At 41.5% G+C, this 20,528-nt stretch overlaps 2 protein-coding genes across 2 annotated transcripts in view; one reads left to right on the top strand and one right to left on the bottom strand.

Annotated features, from left to right (window-relative positions):
- spega (striated muscle enriched protein kinase a) overlaps positions 1 to 4,954 on the bottom strand; it is a 71,172-nt gene extending 66,218 nt beyond the window's left edge. The window contains exon 1 of the mRNA XM_047354734.1: positions 4,558 to 4,954. Coding sequence (XP_047210690.1) covers positions 4,558 to 4,939 — 382 coding nt within the window. The 5' untranslated portion in view covers positions 4,940 to 4,954. The remainder of the gene's footprint in view (positions 1 to 4,557) is intronic.
- A 5,056-nt stretch (positions 4,955 to 10,010) lies between these two features.
- Positions 10,011 to 14,607, top strand: inha (inhibin subunit alpha). The gene is made up of 2 exons (XM_047355772.1): positions 10,011 to 10,331; positions 13,524 to 14,607. Exons 1-2 carry the CDS (start codon positions 10,310 to 10,312, stop codon positions 14,249 to 14,251), a joined length of 750 nt encoding a protein of 249 aa, XP_047211728.1. The 5' UTR covers positions 10,011 to 10,309; the 3' UTR covers positions 14,252 to 14,607.
- Positions 14,608 to 20,528: the final 5,921 nt, after the last annotated feature.

The raw sequence follows: 20,528 nt of genomic DNA, 5'->3' as shown, positions 1-20,528 counted from the left end.
GGCCACAGATGTATTCAACTCTCACCTCCGGGAGAGCTTCGACCAGTTCCCGGGGGATGTTGGAGACACTGGACCAGCTCTATACCCTCTACAGGGTGCTCGAGGGTTCATGGGAGTTTGCCCAACCCCATGTGTTTTGTGGACCTGGAGAAGGTGTCCCTCGTGATGCCCTGTGGGGGGTGTTCCAGGAGTATGGAATCGGGGGCCCTTTATTAGGGGCCATCCGGTCCCTGTACAAGCGGAGCAGGAGTTTGGTCCGCATTGCCGGCACTAAGTCAGACCTGTTCCTGGTGCATGTTGGACTCCGGCAGGGCTGCCCTTTGTCACCGGTCCTGTTCATAACTTTTATGGACAGGATTTCTAGATGCAGCCAAGGGCCGGAGGGAGTCTGGTTTGGGGACCAGTGGATTTTGTCTCTTCTTTTTGCAGATGACGTGGTCCTGCTGGCCCCCTCTAGCCAAGACCTACAGCATGCGCTGTGGCGGTTCGCAGCCGAGTGTGAAGCGGCTGGGATGAGGATCAGCTCCTCCAAGTCCGAGGCCATGGTACTCAACCGGAAAAGGGTGGCTTGTCCTCTTCAGGTTGGAGGGGAGTTCCTGCCTCAAGTGGAGGAGTTTAAGTATCTCGGGGTCTTGTTCACGAGTGAGGGAAGAATGGAGCGGGAGATCGACAGACAGATTGGTGCGGCTGCCACAGTAATGGGGGCACTGTGCCGGTCTGTTGTGGTGAAGAGAGAACTGAGCTGAAAAGCAAAGCTCTCAATTTACCGGTCGGTCTACGTTCCTACCCTCACCTATGTCCACGAACTTTGGGTCATGACCGAAAGACCGAGATCCTGGATACAAGCGGCTGAAATGAGCTTCCTCCGTAGGGTGGCCGGGGACTCCCTTCGAGATGGGGTGAGGAGCTCGGCCATCCGGGAGGGGCTCGGAGTAGAGCCGCTGCTCCTCCACATCGAGAGGAGCCAGTTGAGGTGGCTCGGGCATCTATACCGGATGCCTCCTGGATGCCTTCCTCGGGAGGTGTTCCAGGCACGTCCCACCGGGAGGAGGCCCAGGGGACGGCCCAGGACACGCTCTCTCGGCTGGCCAGGGAACGCCTTGGGCTCCCCCTGGAGGAGGTGTCTGGAGAGAGGGACATCTGGGCATCTCTGCTGAGTCTGCTGCCCCCGCGACCCGGTCCCGGATAAGCGGAAGACGACGAGTACGAGTACAAGTCTTTAAAGAACATAACTTTCAGAAGGAGAATGAGAGAATGAAACCATATGGAATAAGGAACAAAGTTTAAAAACTAACATCTTTACCATAATCATTTTAGTTTTTTTCGCAATCCCCACAATGATGCACAGTGGTGGAAGAATCTTGCTGTGGAAAGCTGGTGAGAGTTGATAGAAAGATGAATGGAGCTAAGTATGAATGGGGCAATCCTGCAAGAAAACTTGTTAGAGGCAAATAATTTCAGATTAGAGTGGAGTTTCACCTTGCAGCAGAATAATGACCCCAAACATACAGCCAGGGAAACAGTGCAATGGTTTAGATCAAATCATAATTAAGGTGGTCTGATCAGATGCCACTAAAAGTAGACTTTCTGGCCTGCAAAACACTGTGTTTTGGAACATCCCATCCTCACAGAGAAAGACAACATCATGTTGTAGCAAAGCTTTTCTCCAGTGGGGACAGAACTGAATAATCCTAAAGAAAAACATTTCAGGTTTTGCAAGCGACTTGGGAAGGTTGCAGAACTACACTGCAGCAGGACAACAACCCTAAACATACAGTCTGAGCTAAAACATCTACACATGGGTTCCAGTGGCCTAGTAAACGTCCTGAGATAAATTAACCTCAAAATCTGTAACAAAACTTAAAATTTGGTGTTCACATCAACGAAGCTGAAGCTCTTCATCCATCTTCAAGGTGTATGAATACCTTTTTAATTTACTGGAAACTTTGTAAGAGTATACACTCTCATAAGGTTTCCCATAAATAGGATTTTGTATTAGATGTGAAAATCGGAAAGTTTTGTTTGGTCTGCAGCGTAATTTGAAACCCCTAAACCTCTTTCCTTTAGCTTTATTTCATCTGATGCAAAAAATCAGTGGACAAATGCTTAATTGGACCTGAAATATCTAAAGTTTTCAAGTAAAGTATGCACCATGGAGGATGCATTGATTTACAGAAATATTAATCTAGCTGTAGGCTACAAGTTATGAGAGGTTTGAAGGAATCTGGCTGAGTAGAAATCCCAAATTCTCCAGCTGAATAAATACAACCAGTGGCCAAGAGTTGAAGCTGTGCAGCTAAAGTGAAGGAACTGACAGATGAACTCCCTTCCTAAACAAGTAAACGAGTCTTTAATGGCAACAACCAACTCTAATTTAACCCTTGTATTGTATTCGAGTCAAATTGACCCATTTGAAATTTTTAGAAAAATAGTACATGTATACATTTTTGCTACCTGAAACTCAATGGCCTTAGCTTATTTTCTCAGATAAACATGTACAAACAAACAAAAAAAATGATTTAGCACGCATGCTACTATACCCCCACACATATGGTCTTCGGGTCTGTCTAACCCGCATACACAGAGATACACAGACATGCCCACACAGACACAAACACACACACACACACACACTCAATGTTACATTATTGTCATCAAAGCACAGATAAGCTGTTTGTTCTCACTTTCCTGCACTCGTTAGCCTCTGTCATGTGTCCATCTTCAAACGCTTTTTTAGATGTTATTTCATACTATTGCAAAGATCAAAAATTTTCTCGCACTATATGCCTTGCACCTGCACATCAATGAGTTGAGACAAAAGAGATAAATACCTCTAAATCACAGTAGAGAGTCTTCCACCATCATGACCAAGGGATTTAGCTGTCAGAGGGCTTTGGAGCTAATTTTTGAAGAAAGTCAGACACATAGAAATGTGGAAGAGGAAGATGTTTCTGAATATGAGAATAATTTCAATGTCAATTCAGAGTGTTCTGATTGTGAAAGTGAATTTGAAGATGGTCTTCACTTGCACCACAAGCAGCCCAAAAGCCAGCCACCGGAAGAACCTCGCAGACATATTTGTCTAAGAATGGACAGATTGAGGCGACTGTGGCTCAGTAGGAAGAGTAGTCGTCTTGCAATCAGAAGGTTGTGGGTTCGATTCCAGCTTCCTCCTGCCATATGTCAATGTGACCCTGGGCAAGGCACTTAACCTCAAGTTGCCTACCGATCAGTGTATGAATGTGTGAGTGTTAGTGAGTGCAATTGGGTGAATGTGCCTCTAGTGTAAAGTGCTTTGCGCAGTCTGTATAAGTTCAGTCCATTTACCATTGAATGGTCTTCATCCCCAGAGCACACATGATTTGCAGTGACTCATGTTCAGGATATCTAGTCATCCTTTGAGCCACTGATTCCTGAGTCAATTCAGAAAACAACATGACCAATCTTGAGGCGAGATGTGTTTTTGGTGACCAGTGGAAAGAGATACACGCTTCATCTGCACGCCTTACACGACCACAACCTCGTGTTTCTGAAGTAAGTCTCCTGTTCTTGTGGTGAGCCTGTAGTATGTGTGTGAGTTTAGAAATAGATAAAATTAATCCTGACCTAATAGTCTTTTTGGTATTCTAGGTTCTAGGTTGCAGCCGGTGGCAAGAGGAAGCGCTGTGAGGTGTGTGGACCATCAAAGGACACAAAGACACAAACCACATGCCTAAACTACAAAAAGTCCATCTGTGGTACACATACTGCCAAAGTTTGTGATGCATGTGTTTTGTAAACAGGCATGCCTGTCTTTTTTCCCAAGCACCACTCCCTGTTGAAAGAAGTATGCCTCAGTTGTTAATTTGCATTTCATAAGATAAAAGTAATTGATTGTTGAAATTCCAGTTGATGTATTGAGGATGTATTGAGCATTCAAAATAATAAATATTAATGAAAATATTGCCTCACAAATTTTTTTTTGTCCAAGAAAATAATGATTTATTACACCCAAGTCTTGAGTACTATATTTTTAACATCAATTATAACATTATGACAAAAAGAGTACTCACGCTTCCATTGTTAATTGTGTTCTGATAGACTAATTGCAATCAATAAACATATACAGGTCCTTCTCAAAATATTAGCATATTGTGATAAAGTTCATTATTTTCCATAATTAACTTATGGAAAATAATTAACTTTATCACAATATGCTAATATTTTGAGAAGGACCTGTATGTTATCTCTTATGTCTCTTATGTTTGAAATTGAGATAAAGACAATATATGTTAATGATTTATTAAGTAAAATCTTATATTAGAATTGTTTTTAAAACCCCAAATATGTCCCGGGTCAATTTGACCCAAGAATTCCAGAGGGTCCCAAAAGTGAATACCATACAAGGGAAAAACCTTTTACCAGAGACGTTTGACATTCAGTTGATTAATATCTACTCTTCTGTTAACTCTTGTTTTGCCTGGGTCGGGCTTCAAGAAGTGGTTCAAGATTACGTTTAAAGAAAAAAACTGTATCTAACAATATGTATATGTTACTTAAGAATAAAAAAGCGTTTACCTTCACCAAGGTCCATAACAGCCAACACCGCGCTACAGCTTGCCTCACCCAGCTCACTGGAGGCCACGCAGGTATACAGGCCAGCATCATTTGTGCGACATTCCCTTATCCACAGTCCTCCTGAGTCCTGAGCTTCTGAGGGGGGAATCAGCTCCTCGTTGTGGTACCAGGTCATCAAAGGTTTAGGATGTCCTGACACTGACACCCTCAGCCGGATATCACAGCCCGTTCCTACTGCGGCTTTACGGAGCTTGCGGGTAAAAACCGGAGCTGACACATCTTGATTTTCACCCTCATGATTCTGGAGACCTGGTACATCTTTGATTTTGGCCTTCTTGGAGGGGATGATGGAACAGGAATTTAACTGTGAGCGATCTGCCATGTTGGTTTCCGTTGACTTCTTTCCAAACTGGCCCTTTTATCTGGGTATTGATCAAGGCGGTAAACTGAGCAGCATTTATTGAACGTCTCCTCTGATAGACTCCACTCCCTCAGATATCTGCTGGCCTTTAGAGGGTGCTTAACCTGGACCAACACACTGGTAGCTGTAATGACCAAAAAACATAGACACAAGTTTAACTGTGTTATAAAACAATATTACCCTTTGATTATAGGTCTTTATTCAAGCAGTTTAAATTAATGTGCTCCCTTCTCAGGTTTCTGAGGACATTCAATCTTGCAGTGACAACAATTAAATTTAGAGCATTAAGGGGCATTTGATTGAAATTCTGCCATTGTTGTTTCTGACTACAGAAGAAATACATGTGAAAGAAAACAGCACATGGAAGAACAAAAAAAACACATGCCAGACAAGGCTATTTTTACAATGACGAATGTGAATTAGTTCAGACTGGGGCTGACATTTTAGCCCAGAAGATTTATGTGCTGAATTTGTAATCATTGATTATTTCTGTTTTAAAGCTGTAGAGAGTTCTGAGAAAACTGTGGACTTAAGGTTTGAACAAGCAGATCTTACAAGTCCCCCCCCCCCCCCTTGCTCTCTGCTGTACTACAGGTCCTCCCCCACAGCAGAGCCTGCCGTGAATTTTCAGGCTAGTAAGCAGGGCCACCATTGATGGCATTTAAACAGCTATGGCACATTCACTGGTAGGGACGAAACATCAACATTATGCTTTACAGTGATTGTGGTGCACAGCTGCATCTCACTAGCAATCACGAGCATTGCTGGGGGGAGCAGCGGGTACATGACAGTGATTGACACTGCTAAGACATTCCTCCTGGCTCTGATTGGTTGTTTTTGAATGGGAGCGGATTTCTGCAAATGGCAGCAGGACCACTGGGAAGAACCAGAGGAGCTTGAGTTTTTCAAATATAATCTGTCTCATTCTGTCAGGACAAACTTTTTCTTTATCTTAACAATGCTTGTTGGCAATATGCCATTGAAAATCTTTTTTCACCTAAACTTTGCTACATTTTTATGGAAATTGCAGCAGAGTTGCTGTATTGTGATTTGGTGCAACAGGATTTGTGCCATCAATATGCAGCCAACTAATCTGGGTGATGCTATCATGTTAACCTGAACCAAAATCTGTCAGAAATGTTTTGTGAATCAGTGGCCAGTGAGTATATGCTCTAATGCTTTAGTGCAATTCTCAACTAAAATCCAAAGAACTGGAGATAAGCACCAGCCATTGGCCAGTACACTAAGGGGTAACCATGGAGACTAAACACAAGTAACTCCCCCCTGCTGCCTGGGTGTTACGAGATATAACAGGTGCTACTCCCCTTAGAAAAACAGTTTGATTTTCTACATCTAAAGGAAGACTTTACTTCATCAGGATCCTGGGAGCAAGACAAAACCAGTTGTATTTTACCAGTTGTATTTGACAAATAAACTACTTGTGACCCACAAAATGTAAAAATGTTCCTCAGATTCCAACAGTATTTTTGTTAGTCAGCCTGCTAGTGTTAGCAGGCTAGCTAACTGATATTTGAGCTAATTTTAGCATATAAGATGCTTTTAGGTTTGTATATGGAGTCAGTAAATACTAGTCAACTTGCCACTGTTATCCAACTTGCTCATATAACAGCAGTAAGCTCTCAAATTGTTGGGATCTCTGAAATTGTTTACAACAAAATACAGACCTCTGTACAATAAACTATTCTCAATGAAACTGTGATTTATCCTTCATTCTCCATTTTCCAAACATCCTCTAGTCTTTCAGCACAACGTCTCTAGCACTCTGCTAATAAACATCGTGTGACTGTGGTGTCCAAGCTCCTGACAGGTGGATTTTCAACCTTTCAACCTTTAGCATAAACTTATTTTGTCAGAGGGAATTGGAAACCCACTTAGTCTATGCTGTGACAGTTTACCACAAACATGTTTTGAATGCAGTTAGGTGATTTTATTTGCAACCTTGGATTAACCTTCATATATTATGTTGGTGTCAAATTTAAGAGTGCTGAGATAGAAGACAATGTCATTTTACTCTTTTCTCCTGCCAATTCTACTAGTATGGTCATGAAAAATGAAACTTACCTTCATTTTGCTACTGAGGCCATAAGAAATTCCTCTGGACATCCCTGCATAGTTCAAGTTAAGGTAACAAGATCCATGGAGCCAAATTTTTCATCTGAAATCATTTGTCCTTCAATGAGTCCAGTCTTTAGGTGTAAGTCCACCCTAGATCATGGAGCATTAGCAGCCACTGCCATGGTCCCTTTCAGCAGCTTTCGCCCTGCTGAAGAACGCACAGAAAGGGAGTGAGATAATTTTCCTAAATGTCAAACCACTCAGGCCTTTTGTTTTATGTCTTTTTACCTTAAAGTGTTTCTTAAAAGCTACACTTTTAACCTTTTTCGGCTTCTAAGTAGCTGAATAAGCTGATGTTTTCCGTGTCCCTCCCGTGTTACTGTTTCACCCCTGTCAACCTCCGTCAAGTCGGGGACGACAGCTGCACATATAGGTCACATTTCTTGGACTGCCTATTATGACCTATTCTCACACTCTCATGCACACACACTTCCAACCCCTTTAGATAATACTATCAGTGAATATAAAGTACATGTGGGCTCTCTGTTTGTGTGTGTGTGTGGGGGGGGGGACGCGGAGACAGTCAGAGTGGGACAGTTGGAGTTTCTACAAAAAGAAAACCTAAGAATAAATAAGGACTTTGAGATTCATCCTGTAGGGCAATGATATAACCTAGCTGGGAATATTTTTTTCTAAAGACATTGAAGGGATTTAATAAAATTCTCTTTGTCAGCAATGTCATTTTTTGTGTGGATGACACTTATATTTGTGATATAGCCAGTGTTAGAAGATTCTGCAACTTTTACACATTTCAAAACATTCAGACTGCAAACTTCAATATATTTTATTGGGATTTCATATAAAATACTAACACAACATGGTACAAAATTGCGAAGTGGAAGGTAGATAAGATCTTCAAAAAGTTGGGCATGCATGATGCTGCCACCACCATGTTTTACTGTGGTAATAGTGTGTTCAGGAGTGATATGTAGTGTTATGTTTTCCTCCTGGCTTATGGAAACCTGCAAGGTTCTGATGGCATTTTTCAATTGTGAATTTCTTTTTTACAATTAGTACCCTGGGTAAGCCCCTCCTTCGTAAGATGAGACATTTTGGGATTTCATTCGCTGAGATGTACAGTGATATTGTTTACCAGTCTGTTTACACTGTGCACAACATAAGTAATTCCCGCTCTCTACTGAACATAACAATTGGTGAGAGAAAACATCTTCCTTTATATTGCAAGCAGTTATACTGCCCCCTAACACAATGGCACCCTGGGTAGTGACCCATATTACCCATATCAAAAACGGCCACTGAAACCAAGTATCATTTTCCTTCCACTTCACGATCAAATACTATGTTGTGTTGCTATATAACACAAACTCCCTATAAAATATGTTGAGGTTTGTGAGTAGCTTAGCAAAATGTGGGCAAAATTATCTGTAGTCTGATGAGCAAGATGTTCAAGAATATTCTAAAACTGAATCAACTGGTTTCCCACCAGCATATACAATAAATTAATACCCTTAAAATATTCACACCTGAAATTATATGTTGAATATTAGATAAGAAAGGTGATTTGCCTTAAGGATCATTAGCTCAATTACGTTTGGCACCAGCCCGAAAAAACGTTATTTTTTTTTTTTTTTATGTGAAACTGAAATCTTATGAACATATTATATTTAATATGTCTTGTCCTTTCTTCTGTTCAATTATTTATTTATTTGATCATTTATGTTAAAAAAATTCCAGAGAGATATTTCTGAGAAAAAGGAATTGAGCAACTGATTAAAAAAAAAACTTTAACTGATATTAAGATAATCTGGAAAAGAGGTTATTAATAAAAACGAAGCCACACATGATTTGGGTCAATAATTGGACTAAAACATTGAAGTTGGTGCATCATTGTTTTTTGGAAAGCCAAATATAACAAAATAAAAAAACCTCACACTTAAAACCTTTAAGACAAAAAAACCAGTATAAATGATGGACATTTGTTTTTATATGAAACAAATAAAATTACTACAGCCTAAAACATTCACATCAAATGTTTTAGGCATTTTCTTTCTGTAAATACTAGCATGTTTACATAGCACCTCTTTCAATATCGAAAGAAAAGTCCCAAAACACTATTTAGTTACAGATTAAACTGAAGACTTTTGTACAATATTTTCAAAGGATTTATTTTTTCAACCTTTTAAAAGTGATCAAATCTACGTATAAAGCAATAATGTGACGAAGAGATTTTTTTTTTCAAGGCCAGTGAGATAAGCAGACCGTGAGGCTTTGTTTACACTTCGAACAGGTGTGTGTGTGTGTGGGTGTGTTCCTGTCTTGGCATCACAGTGAGAACCATTTTCTGGATTTCGCCATCAGATTGAGGACCATTTGTACCGAAGTGAGGACATTTTGCTGGTCCTCATGACCTATTTTGCTAACGGTTAGGTTTAGGACTAAGATGTGAATTGACTTTAGGTTAAGGTTAGGGTTAGGCATGCACTGGTAATGGTTAGGTTTAGGGCTATTGTCAGGGTTAGGGCATAGAAAGGGTTGAAAATGGCTGAAAATCAATGGAAGTCAATGGGAGTCAACACATGGTCCTCACCACATATAGCAAAACAAGAGTGTATGTGTGTGTGGGTGTGGGTGTGTGCGCGCAGCTAGGATGAACCCAAAGCCTGCAGGATAATAATCAGCACTTTTTTGGGGGGTTTCACACTGATGTTCTGTATAACATGATGAAACTTAAAAAATAACAGCTGGACAGAGAGAAAAAATAAACAAGACACTCAACACAAGGACCACTACTGCAACATCGCATTCTTCAAGGTCGCTTTTTGCTATCATTTAGCAACGAAATGCTTCTGTTTGCACACTTCCGTCATCGCCGACAGCAGCCTAGCCCAAACAACAGTGTGTGAATAAAGACCGTCACACAGAGGCATCTGCAAAGCATTGTAAAGTCGGGGAGTGATGGTGTCTTGTGCTGTCCTTGTCCTGGGCCCTCTCTGGATCCAAGGTCTGCTTCAGGCCTGCAAGACAGAGAAGCTGCCCAGAGGGGTTGTAGTGTCCTGAGTCTGGGAAAGGGTCCTCGAGGGCCTGGGGCTGTCAGAGCCTCCTTTAATTATTGAACAGAGACCAAACCAGGAAAGAGCAAAACCAGAGGTGAGGCGCCAGCAAGCGAGGGTCCCTAGGACTAGCAGAACGGTGCGGGTCGGTCATGAAACCAGTCCAGACCAGGGCATATCTGAAATGATTCTGTTTCCCAGTCCAGGTGAGAACTGTTTATCTTCTGTTTTTTAGTCAAGTCAAGTTTATTTATATAGCGCTTTTCAGCAACAAGGCACTCAAGGCGTTGTACATAAGGAAAAACATTACAATGATACAGAAAATCAAACAACAGAGGAAATTAAAAAAATAAAGAGAATAGAATGATGGATATAAAAACGAAAGGAAAATTGGACTGAAAACATAACTAATAATGTTTAGATAACACATTCAAAGGTCACTCTAAACAAATACGTTTTTAATCTTGATTTAAAGCAACTTAGGGTTTCAGCGATTTTACAATTTTTGTTTTTGAGTTTATTCCAGATTCGTGGAGCATAAGAACTAAAAGCTGCTTCTCAATGTTTGGTTCTGGTTCTGGGTATGCAGAGTAGATTTGAACCAGAAGACCTGAGAGGTCTGGGTGGTTGATACACTGACAACAAGTCTATAATGTATTTTGGCGGTAAGCCATTCAGTGATTTATAGACTAACAGAAGTATATATATATACTAAATAAGTATATATTTAGTATATATATATATATACTTAGTATATATATACTAAATATATATTTAGTATATTTATACTAAAACCATGATGATAAGATTTTTTTAGCAGCTCAAAATATTGAGTTTAATGAAAAAAATTACAAGAACCTTTAAGATACACATATCACATGAACAGAAATGTACTGATTTAAAAAACAAGAAAATAATGCATTGATACATAAGATACAACCCAACTTTACAGTTTTTCTGTCATGTGAAGTGTGTGCTTTATCAGATACACACAGATATGAACATTAAGAATAAAATTCATATAATCTGGGGTTTAATTTGTTTAAACTTATGTGGTCATGAAATCCTTTGAGCAACTGGTGTTGAAGGCCCCCAGCTGGACCCCCAGCAGCTCGCCTACCAGGCAAACAGGTTGGCAGATGATGCAGTCAACTTGGGACTACACTTCATCCTGCAACACCTCAACCACCCAGGGATGTACACCAGGATCCTGTTTGTGGACTTCAGCTCGGCCTTCAACACCATCAACCCAGACATCCCCCACCAGAAGCTCACCCAGCTCAGAGTCCCAGCCTCCACCTAATAGTGGATCACCAGCTACCTGACTGACTGGCAGCAAAAGTTGAGGCTGGGGAGCAACTTCTCCCTCTCAAGAACCTTTAGCACCGGTGTCCCCCAGGGGTGTATTCTCTCCCCACCCCTATTCTCCTTCTACACAAATGACTGCATCTCAGCAGACCCGTCTGTGAAACTCCTGAAGTTTGCAGATGACACCATTGTAATTGGTCTGACCCAGTACAATGACACACAGACAGGAGGTGGTCCGCTCAGAACCATCTGGAGCTAAAACCACTAAAAACAGTGGAGATTACGGTGGACTTCCAGAGAACTGTTTTTACACATTGTGGTTGTTGTTTAAACTGATGTTGATATAAGATGTGAGCTATGAAAACCTAAGTCAAATTCTTTCTTTCTATACACAAACGTGGCCAATAAAGTTGATTCTGATTCTGATTATTTTGCCAGTGTGGACAGACCAGACACTTCCCAGGAATTTAAAAAAAATTGAGTGTCCATTCAAAAAACAGTTCTGTTATGTGTTTGAGATCATTGGGTTGTTGGAACACCCAGTTAATTATAAGATTAAACAATTTAACTGTTGATTTAAAGTTCAGTTGAATTTCTGCTATGCACTAGCAAAAGGTCCACAGTATGATGAAGCTACCCCCTCACTTGACAGTTGGTTCTGTGTTTTTCGGGTTTGAAAGCCTCACCTCCACTTCTCTGTAATTTGTGAAAAAGTACTTCAATCCTTGTCCCATTGGAGTTAAAAGTTCTTTTCCAGAAGGTCTTTGGCTTGTAAGGAGAAACTACCTGCTGCAGTCCATCGTGATTACCTACCATAATCTAATAGGTCTTGATAAGTTTAATTAAATTCCATACAGTTTATTTATATAACACCAATTCACAACACATTATCTCAATGCACTTTACAAAGTCAATTCAGTCAAATCATACAGATTCAAAGTCCAGTACACACATTCCCATTAATCCTAGTTATCAAACAATGCAGTCAGATTCAGTTTATTGTTCAGATTGGTTAAAATTTAAGAAAATTTAAGAAAACCCAGCTGATTGCACACTATTCACCCCCCATTTTTCATGTTTTGCTGCCTCACAACTTGGAATTAAAATCGATTCTTTGAGAGTTTGCACTCTTTCATTTACATAACATGTCTACAACTTTGAAGATGTTTTATTTATCTTATTGTGGAGCAAACAATAAATAGGAGAGGATTTGATGGTGCCCTGGGGGAACATCAAAGATTTGGATATTTTCTTATAAACCCACCCTGACTTGTACTTCTCAACAACTTTGTCCCTGACTTGTCTTCATGGTGTGACGCCTCTTGCTTAGTGGTGTTGAAACTTCTGGAGCCTTTCAGGGCTGGCTTCATTTCACTAATTATGTGAAGATAATTGGTCACACCAAAACATTTTATGGGCTTCATAGCAGAAGAATATGGATACATACATACATATATATATATATATATATATATATATATATATATATGTTTGTGTGTGTGTGTGTGTGTGTGTGTGTGTGTGTGTGTGTGGTTATATTTAATGTATGTATATATTTGTGTATATATATTTTTCCCATTTCACTTCACCAACTTACACCATTTTGTGCAGATCGATCACATGAAATAACATTAGAAAACATTGAAACTAACACCTGTAATTTAACAAAATTGGTAAAAAGCCAAGAGGGTGAATACTTTAGCAAGGCACTGCAGTTCTACTTGCATAGAAACAGCCCCACAGCATGATGCTGCCACCACCTTGCTTGAATGGTACAGTGTGCTAAGGTTTGAAAGTCCCTCGATTGTTTGAAGCATTTTTCTTGTCACTGTTGTCAAACAGCTCCAGCTTTTTGTCATCTGAACATAAAGCTTTTTTTGTAAAACAAAGGCCTTTGGATTGTTCATGTGAACAGCTATATCTGTCGAGTTTATGTTCATTTCTATCAAGTACCACCAGAAAAAGAAACATTCACATGTTTGCATAAGGCCACTAGAGGACAGTAAAAGCTGCATTTATGAGCCTTGAGGTGTGATTTCATTTTGAGTCATGTTTTGGTTTTTTATTTCTTTCTACTTTTCCTTTGACAGATTCATCCTGGGCTATGGGTGACACAGAAACTAGAGAAAACTCCAGCAGTACCTTAACATATCACTTCCAGCACTCCACTGCCTTCCAGAACACTGTGGCCATGTCTGCTCACTTCTGGTTCTACGCTGGGAAAGGAAGGGACACCTCTTCCTTGCTCTTTATTCTCACATCATCGCAGCAGTACCTTCAGGCTGCACAGGCTCCTCCAACCCTCAGCTCAGATGGGTGGACCACCTATGATCTGGATCCAAGTGTTGTGGCCCCAGTGGCTCAGGGTCCCTTTAAGCTTCAGATCCAGGGTTCAGCTTGTCAGCAACACATTAACGATCCAGATAAGACTCCTTTTCTCCACCTCCATGTTCAAGACAGAGCGCCTGTTCGCTCCCCTAGAGAGGCCCCTGTAACCATCCCCTGGTCTCCCTCCGCCATCCACCTCGTCCAGCGGCCCTCACATGAGGGGCCCCAGCACAGTGACTGCAACAGGGAACAGGTTGAGATCAGCTTTGAGGAGCTGGGCAGGGACAGCTGGATCGTCCATCCGAAGGTGCTCACCTTCTACTACTGTCACGGGAACTGCTCAGCCGCCCTGTTGGGGATCGCTCAGTGCTGTGCTCCGGTCCCAGGGTCAATGAGGTCCCTGAGGATCACCACCACTTCTGGTGGTGGGTACTCCTTCAAATACGAGACCCTGCCCAACATCATACCTGAGGAGTGCACCTGTATTTGATCATAAAAGATGGGGGTGTGTTCAGAAATGTTTAGAAGGTTAGTGGTGAATCATAAAAACCAGACAGATAGTTTTTATTAATGTTGTTTTTTCATAATGTGTCAAGGCTGGAAAAGTGGCCCGCTATAAAGAACAGTAAAACAACAACAAATTAAAACAATGACTACTTTAGATTCAAAATTTAATATATCTACTTTATTCCTTAGAAATAGAAGCTGAAATGCTCCTAGTTAGGCTTATCGTTTTGTTCCATACAACATATGGTAATGTGGTAAAGGGTTATTTCACAGTTTTTTGGGAATCTAAGTGATGTTAGATGATCTGCTTTTATTAAAGGTAAATGTGTCAAATCTGGACTGGACTTACTGGACTTTCATCATGTGAAGCACTTTCAAATGTCGTGTTGCTGAAATGTGCTTTTATAGTGATTTTAAGGCTTTATCATCTGGACAATGTTAAATCAGGTTATGTCCAAAACCCTGACCTTATTAAGGGCAAAACAAAACAGTAATAGAGAATTAAGTCTAATTTGGAATAAGCACATAGTGCCTCTTAAATAACCTATGTGCTTTTCTAACATGTGACTATGTGCATAATATATGTAATATACATATATAAGGCAATATAAATCAATAACTCAAGTCTTTCATTTGTAAAATGTAATATAATTTCTGACAAATAAATTGGGACACCCAAACATTTATTCCCACTAAAATCTGTCCCATGCCTTCAGAAATAAAATCGTATCATCTTAGGAGTTTGCTGGGGGATTTGTAGAGGTCTCTGAAGAATTTGCAATCAGTCATTCTGCTGTACAACAAAACCGTCTACAAGAGGACATGTTGGCATGCCCATGTCTGGCCTTCTGAGTAATTTCAGCCTTTGAAGTAGTCTGCTTCACTGTTGTGTCTCCAGTCTGTTGTCCAGATGACCACCAAGGTACAGGTCCTTCTCAAAATATTAGCATATTGTGATAAAGTTCATTATTTTCCATAATGTAATGATGAAAATTTAACATTCATATATTTTAGATTCATTGCACACTAACTGAAATATTTCAGGTCTTTTATTGTCTTAATACAGATGATTTTGGCATACAGCTCATGAAAACCCAAAATTCCTATCTCACAAAATTAGCATATTTCATCCGACCAATAAAAGAAAAGTGTTTTTAATACAAAAAACGTCAACCTTCAAATAATCATGTACACTTATGCACTCAATACTTGGTCGGGAATCCTTTGGCAGAAATGACTGCTTCAATGCGGCGTGGCATGGAGGCAATCAGCCTGTGGCACTGCTGAGGTCTTATGGAGGCCCAGGATGCTTCGATAGCGGCCTTTAGCTCATCCAGAGTGTTGGGTCTTGAGTCTCTCAACGTTCTCTTCACAATATCCCACAGATTCTCTATGGGGTTCAGGTCAGGAGAGTTGGCAGGCCAATTGAGCACAGTGATACCATGGTCAGTAAACCATTTATCAGTGGTTTTGGCACTGTGAGCAGGTGCCAGGTCGTGCTGAAAAATGAAATCTTCATCTCCATAAAGCTTTTCAGCAGATGGAAGCATGAAGTGCTCCAAAATCTCCTGATAGCTAGCTGCATTGACCCTGCCCTTAATAAAACACAGTGGACCAACACCAGCAGCTGACACGGCACCCCAGACCATCACTGACTGTGGGTACTTGACACTGGACTTCTGGCATTTTGGCATTTCCTTCTCCCCAGTCTTCCTCCAGACTCTGGCACCTTGATTTCCGAATGACATGCAGAATTTGCTTTCATCCGAAAAAAGTACTTTGGACCACTGAGCAACAGTCCAGTGCTGCTTATCTGTAGCCCAGGTCAGGCGCTTCTGCCGCTGTTTCTGGTCCAAAAGTGGCTTGACCTGGGGAATGCGGCACCTGTAGCCCATTTCCTGCACACGCCTGTGCACAGTGGCTCTGGATGTTTCTACTCCAGACTCAGTCCACTGCTTCCGCAGGTCCCCCAAGGTCTGGAATCGGCCCTTCTCCACAATCTTCCTCAGGGTCCGGTCACCTCTTCGCGTTGTGCAGCGTTTTCTGCCACACTTTTTCCTTCCCACAGACTTCCCACTGAGGTGCCTTGATACAGCACTCTGGGAACAGCCTATTTGTTCAGAAATTTCTTTCTGTGTCTTACCCTCTTGCTTGAGGGTGTCAATAGTGGCCTTCTGGACAGCAGTCAGGTCGGCAGTCTTACCCATGATTGGGATTTTGAGTGATGAACCAGGCTGGGAGTTTTAAAGGCCTCAGGAATCTTTTGCAGGTGTTTAGAGTTAACTCGTTGATTCAGATGATTAGTTTCATAGCTCATTTAGAGACCCTTTTAATGATATGCTAATTTTGTGAGATAGGAATTTTGGGTTTTCATGAGCTGTATGCCAAAATCATCCGTATTAAGACAATAAAAGACCTGAAATATTTCAGTTAGTGTGCAATGAATCTAAAATATATGAATGTTAAATTTTCATCATGACATTATGGAAAATAATGAACTTTATCACAATATGCTAATATTTTGAGAAGGACCTGTATTTATACTCCACAACCATCCCTTCCTCCCATGATGAAAATGTTTGATTTATTTCTCCTGAAATCTACAATTATCTTTGTTTTGTTCGCTTTTAAGATGTTTCTACAACATGCTACAAAGAGGTCCACCAGCTCCCTGTACTCAGCTCCTTGTCCAATACACCCCATGCCTGCAGTTTTGAAGTATTTCTGGAGATGTCCAGACTCTCCTGTAGTAGAAGTCAGAATACAGTCCCGTGAAACATTTTGATGAATTATGACATGATTCTCCCGCCTTAAATAACTTTACTCCAGCTATTCAATGGAAGTTTTCCAAACTGCTTTGATCTTGTGCTTTAAATATTCCCAAATGGTGATTTATAAATGGTAATTTATGCAGTTCTTAACCCAGGATCCTTCCAGTTTTTTTACAGTTCGATATTGCATTTTCCATGGATATGAGCGTAAAGTACACTGCTCAGAAAAATAAAGGGAACACTTAAACAACACAATATAACTCCAAGTAAATCAAACGTCTGTGAAATCAAACTGTCCACTGATTAACAATCAATTTCACATGTTGTTGTTCAAATGAAATAGACAACAGGGGGAAATCTTTGGCGATTAGCAAGACACACTCAATAAAGGAGTGGTTCTGCAGGTGGGGACCACAGACCACTTCTCAGTACCGATGCTTTCTGGCTGATGTTTTGGTCACTTTTGAATGTTGGAGGTGCTTTCACACTCGTGGTAGCATGAGACGGACTCTACAACCCACACAAGTGGCTCAGGTAGTGCAGCTCATCCAGGATGGCACATCAATGCGAGCTGTGGCAAGAAGGTTTGCTGTGTCTGTCAGCGTAGTGTCCAGAGCCTGGAGGCGCTACCAGGAGACAGGCCAGTACATCAGGAGACGTGGAGGAGACCGTAGGAGGGCAACAACCCAGCAGCAGGACCGCTATCTCCGCCTTTGTGGAAGGAGGAACAGGAGGAGCACTGCCAGAGCCCTGCAAAATGACCTCCAGAAGGCCACAAATGTGCATGTGTCTGCACAAACGGTTAGAAACCGACTCCATGAGGATGGTATGAGGACCCGACGTCCACAAATGGGGGTTGTGCTCACAGCCCAACACCGTGCAGAATTCTTGGCATTTGCCAGAGAACACCAGGATTGGCAAAATCGCCACTGGTACCCTGTGCTCTTCACAGATGAAAGCAGGTTCACACTGAGCACATGTGACAGACGTGACAGAGTCTGGAGACACCGTGGAGAGCGATCTGCTGCCTGCAACATCCTTCAGCATGACCGGTTTGGCAGTGGGTCAGTAATGGTGTGAGGTGGCATTTCTTTGGAGGGCCACATGGCCCTCCATGTGCTCGCCAGAGGTAGCCTGACTGCCATTAGGTACCGAGATGAGATCCTCAGACCCCTTGTGAGACCATATGCTGGTGCGGTTGGCCCTGGGTTCCTCCTAATGCAGGACAATGCTAGACCTCATGTGGCTGGAGGGTGTCAGCAGTTCCTGCACGATGAAGACATTGAAGCTATGGACTGGCCCGCCCGTTCCCCAGACCTGAATCCGATTGAGCAAATCTGGGACATCATGTCTCGCCACACACAATACTGAGCCTCATTTTGACTTGTTTTAAGGACATTACATCAAAGATGGATCAATCTGTAGTGTGTTTTTCACTTTAATTTTGTGTGTGACTCCAAATCCAGGCCTCCATTGGTTAATAAATTTGATTTCCATTGATGATCTTTGTGTGATTTTGTTGTCAGCACCTTCAACTTTGTACAGAACAAAGTATTGAATGAGAATATTTCATTCATTCAGATCTAGAATGTGTTATTTGAGTGTTTTATTTTTTTGAGCAGTGTACAGGTCCTTCTCAAAATATTAGCATATTGTGATAAAGTTCATTATTTTCCATAATGTAATGATGAAAATTTAACATTCATATATTTTAGATTCATTGTACAGTAACTGAAATATTTCAGGTCTTTTATTGTCTTAATACAGATGATTTTGGCATACAGCTCATGAAAACCCAAAATTCCTATCTCACAAAATTAGCATATTTCATCCGACCAATAAAAGAAAAGTGTTTTTAATACAAAAAACGTCAACCTTCAAATAATCATGTACAGTTATGCACTCAATACTTGGTCGGGAATCCTTTTGCAGAAATGACTGCTTCAATGCGGCGTGGCATGGAGGCAATCAGCCTGTGGCACTGCTGAGGTATTATGGAGGTCCAGGATGCTTCGATAGCGGCCTTTAGCTCATCCAGAGTGTTGGGTCTTGAGTCTCTCAACGTTCTCTTCACAATATCCCACAAATTCTCTATGGGGTTCAGGTCAGGAGAGTTGGCAGGCCAATTGAGCACAGTGATACCATGGTCAGTAAACCATTTACCAGTGGTTTTGGCACTGTGAGCAGGTGCCAGGTCGTGCTGAAAAATGAAATCTTCATCTCCATAAAGCTTTTCAGCAGATGGAAGCATGAAGTGCTCCAAAATCTCCTGATAGCTAGCTGCATTGACCCTGCCCTTAATAAAACACAGTGGACCAACACCAGCAGCTGACACGGCACCCCAGACCATCACTGACTGTGGGTACACTTGACACTGGACTTCTGGCATTTTGGCATTTCCTTCTCCCCAGTCTTCCTCCAGACTCTGGCACCTTGATTTCCGAATGACATGCAGAATTTGCTTTCATCCGAAAAAAAGTACTTTGGACCACTGAGCAACAGTCCAGTGCTGCTTCTCTGTAGCCCAGGTCAGGCGCTTCTGCCGCTGTTTCTGGTTCAAAAGTGGCTTGACCTGGGGAATGCGGCACCTGTAGCCCATTTCCTGCACACGCCTGTGCACGGTGGCTCTGGATGTTTCTACTCCAGACTCAGTCCACTGCTTCCGCAGGTCCCCCAAGGTCTGGAATTGGCCCTTCTCCACAATCTTCCTCAGGGTCCGGTCACCTCTTCTCGTTGTGCAGCGTTTTCTGCCACACTTTTTCCTTCCCACAGACTTCCCACTGAGGTGCCTTGATACAGCACTCTGGGAACAGCCTATTCGTTCAGAAATTTCTTTCTGTGTCTTACCCTCTTGCTTGAGGGTGTCAATAGTGGCCTTCTGGACAGCAGTCAGGTCGGCAGTCTTACCCATGATTGGGGTTTTGAGTGATGAACCAGGCTGGGAGTTTTAAACGCCTCAGGAATCTTTTGCAGGTGTTTAGAGTTAACTCGTTGATTCAGAAGATTAGGTTCATAGCTCGTTTAGAGACCCTTTTAATGATATGCTAATTTTGTGAGATAGGAATTTTGGGTTTTCATGAGCTGTATGCCAAAATCATCCGTATTAAGACAATAAAAGACCTGAAATATTTCAGTTAGTGTGCAATGAATCTAAAATACCGGTATATGAATGTTAAATTGTCATCATTACATTATGGAAAATTATTAACTTGGCCACAATATGCTAATATTTTGAGAAGGACCTGTACTTGGAAATATTTATAACACCCAGTGATTTCTAATCAGGTTTAGCTGAGGTAGATATGGTCTACCAACCTGGCAAAAAAGAAAAAAAAAAGTTGCTTTCCTCCCATCTTCCCACTAGGTGCCACTGTAGGCTATCACTTGCACCATTTTAAATTAAAACATTCAAAAAAGGATTTGCTGGCCTTAGTTCACACAATTGCACAAACAATAAACTTTGTCCAACAAGTGAGCTGGTTGATCAAC

The sequence above is a fragment of the Girardinichthys multiradiatus genome, chromosome 24, assembly GCF_021462225.1.
Source record: "Girardinichthys multiradiatus isolate DD_20200921_A chromosome 24, DD_fGirMul_XY1, whole genome shotgun sequence".
Classification (NCBI taxonomy): domain Eukaryota; kingdom Metazoa; phylum Chordata; class Actinopteri; order Cyprinodontiformes; family Goodeidae; genus Girardinichthys; species Girardinichthys multiradiatus.
Note: the sequence above shows the minus strand (reverse complement) of the source record. Positions and strands in the feature narration are given on the sequence as shown.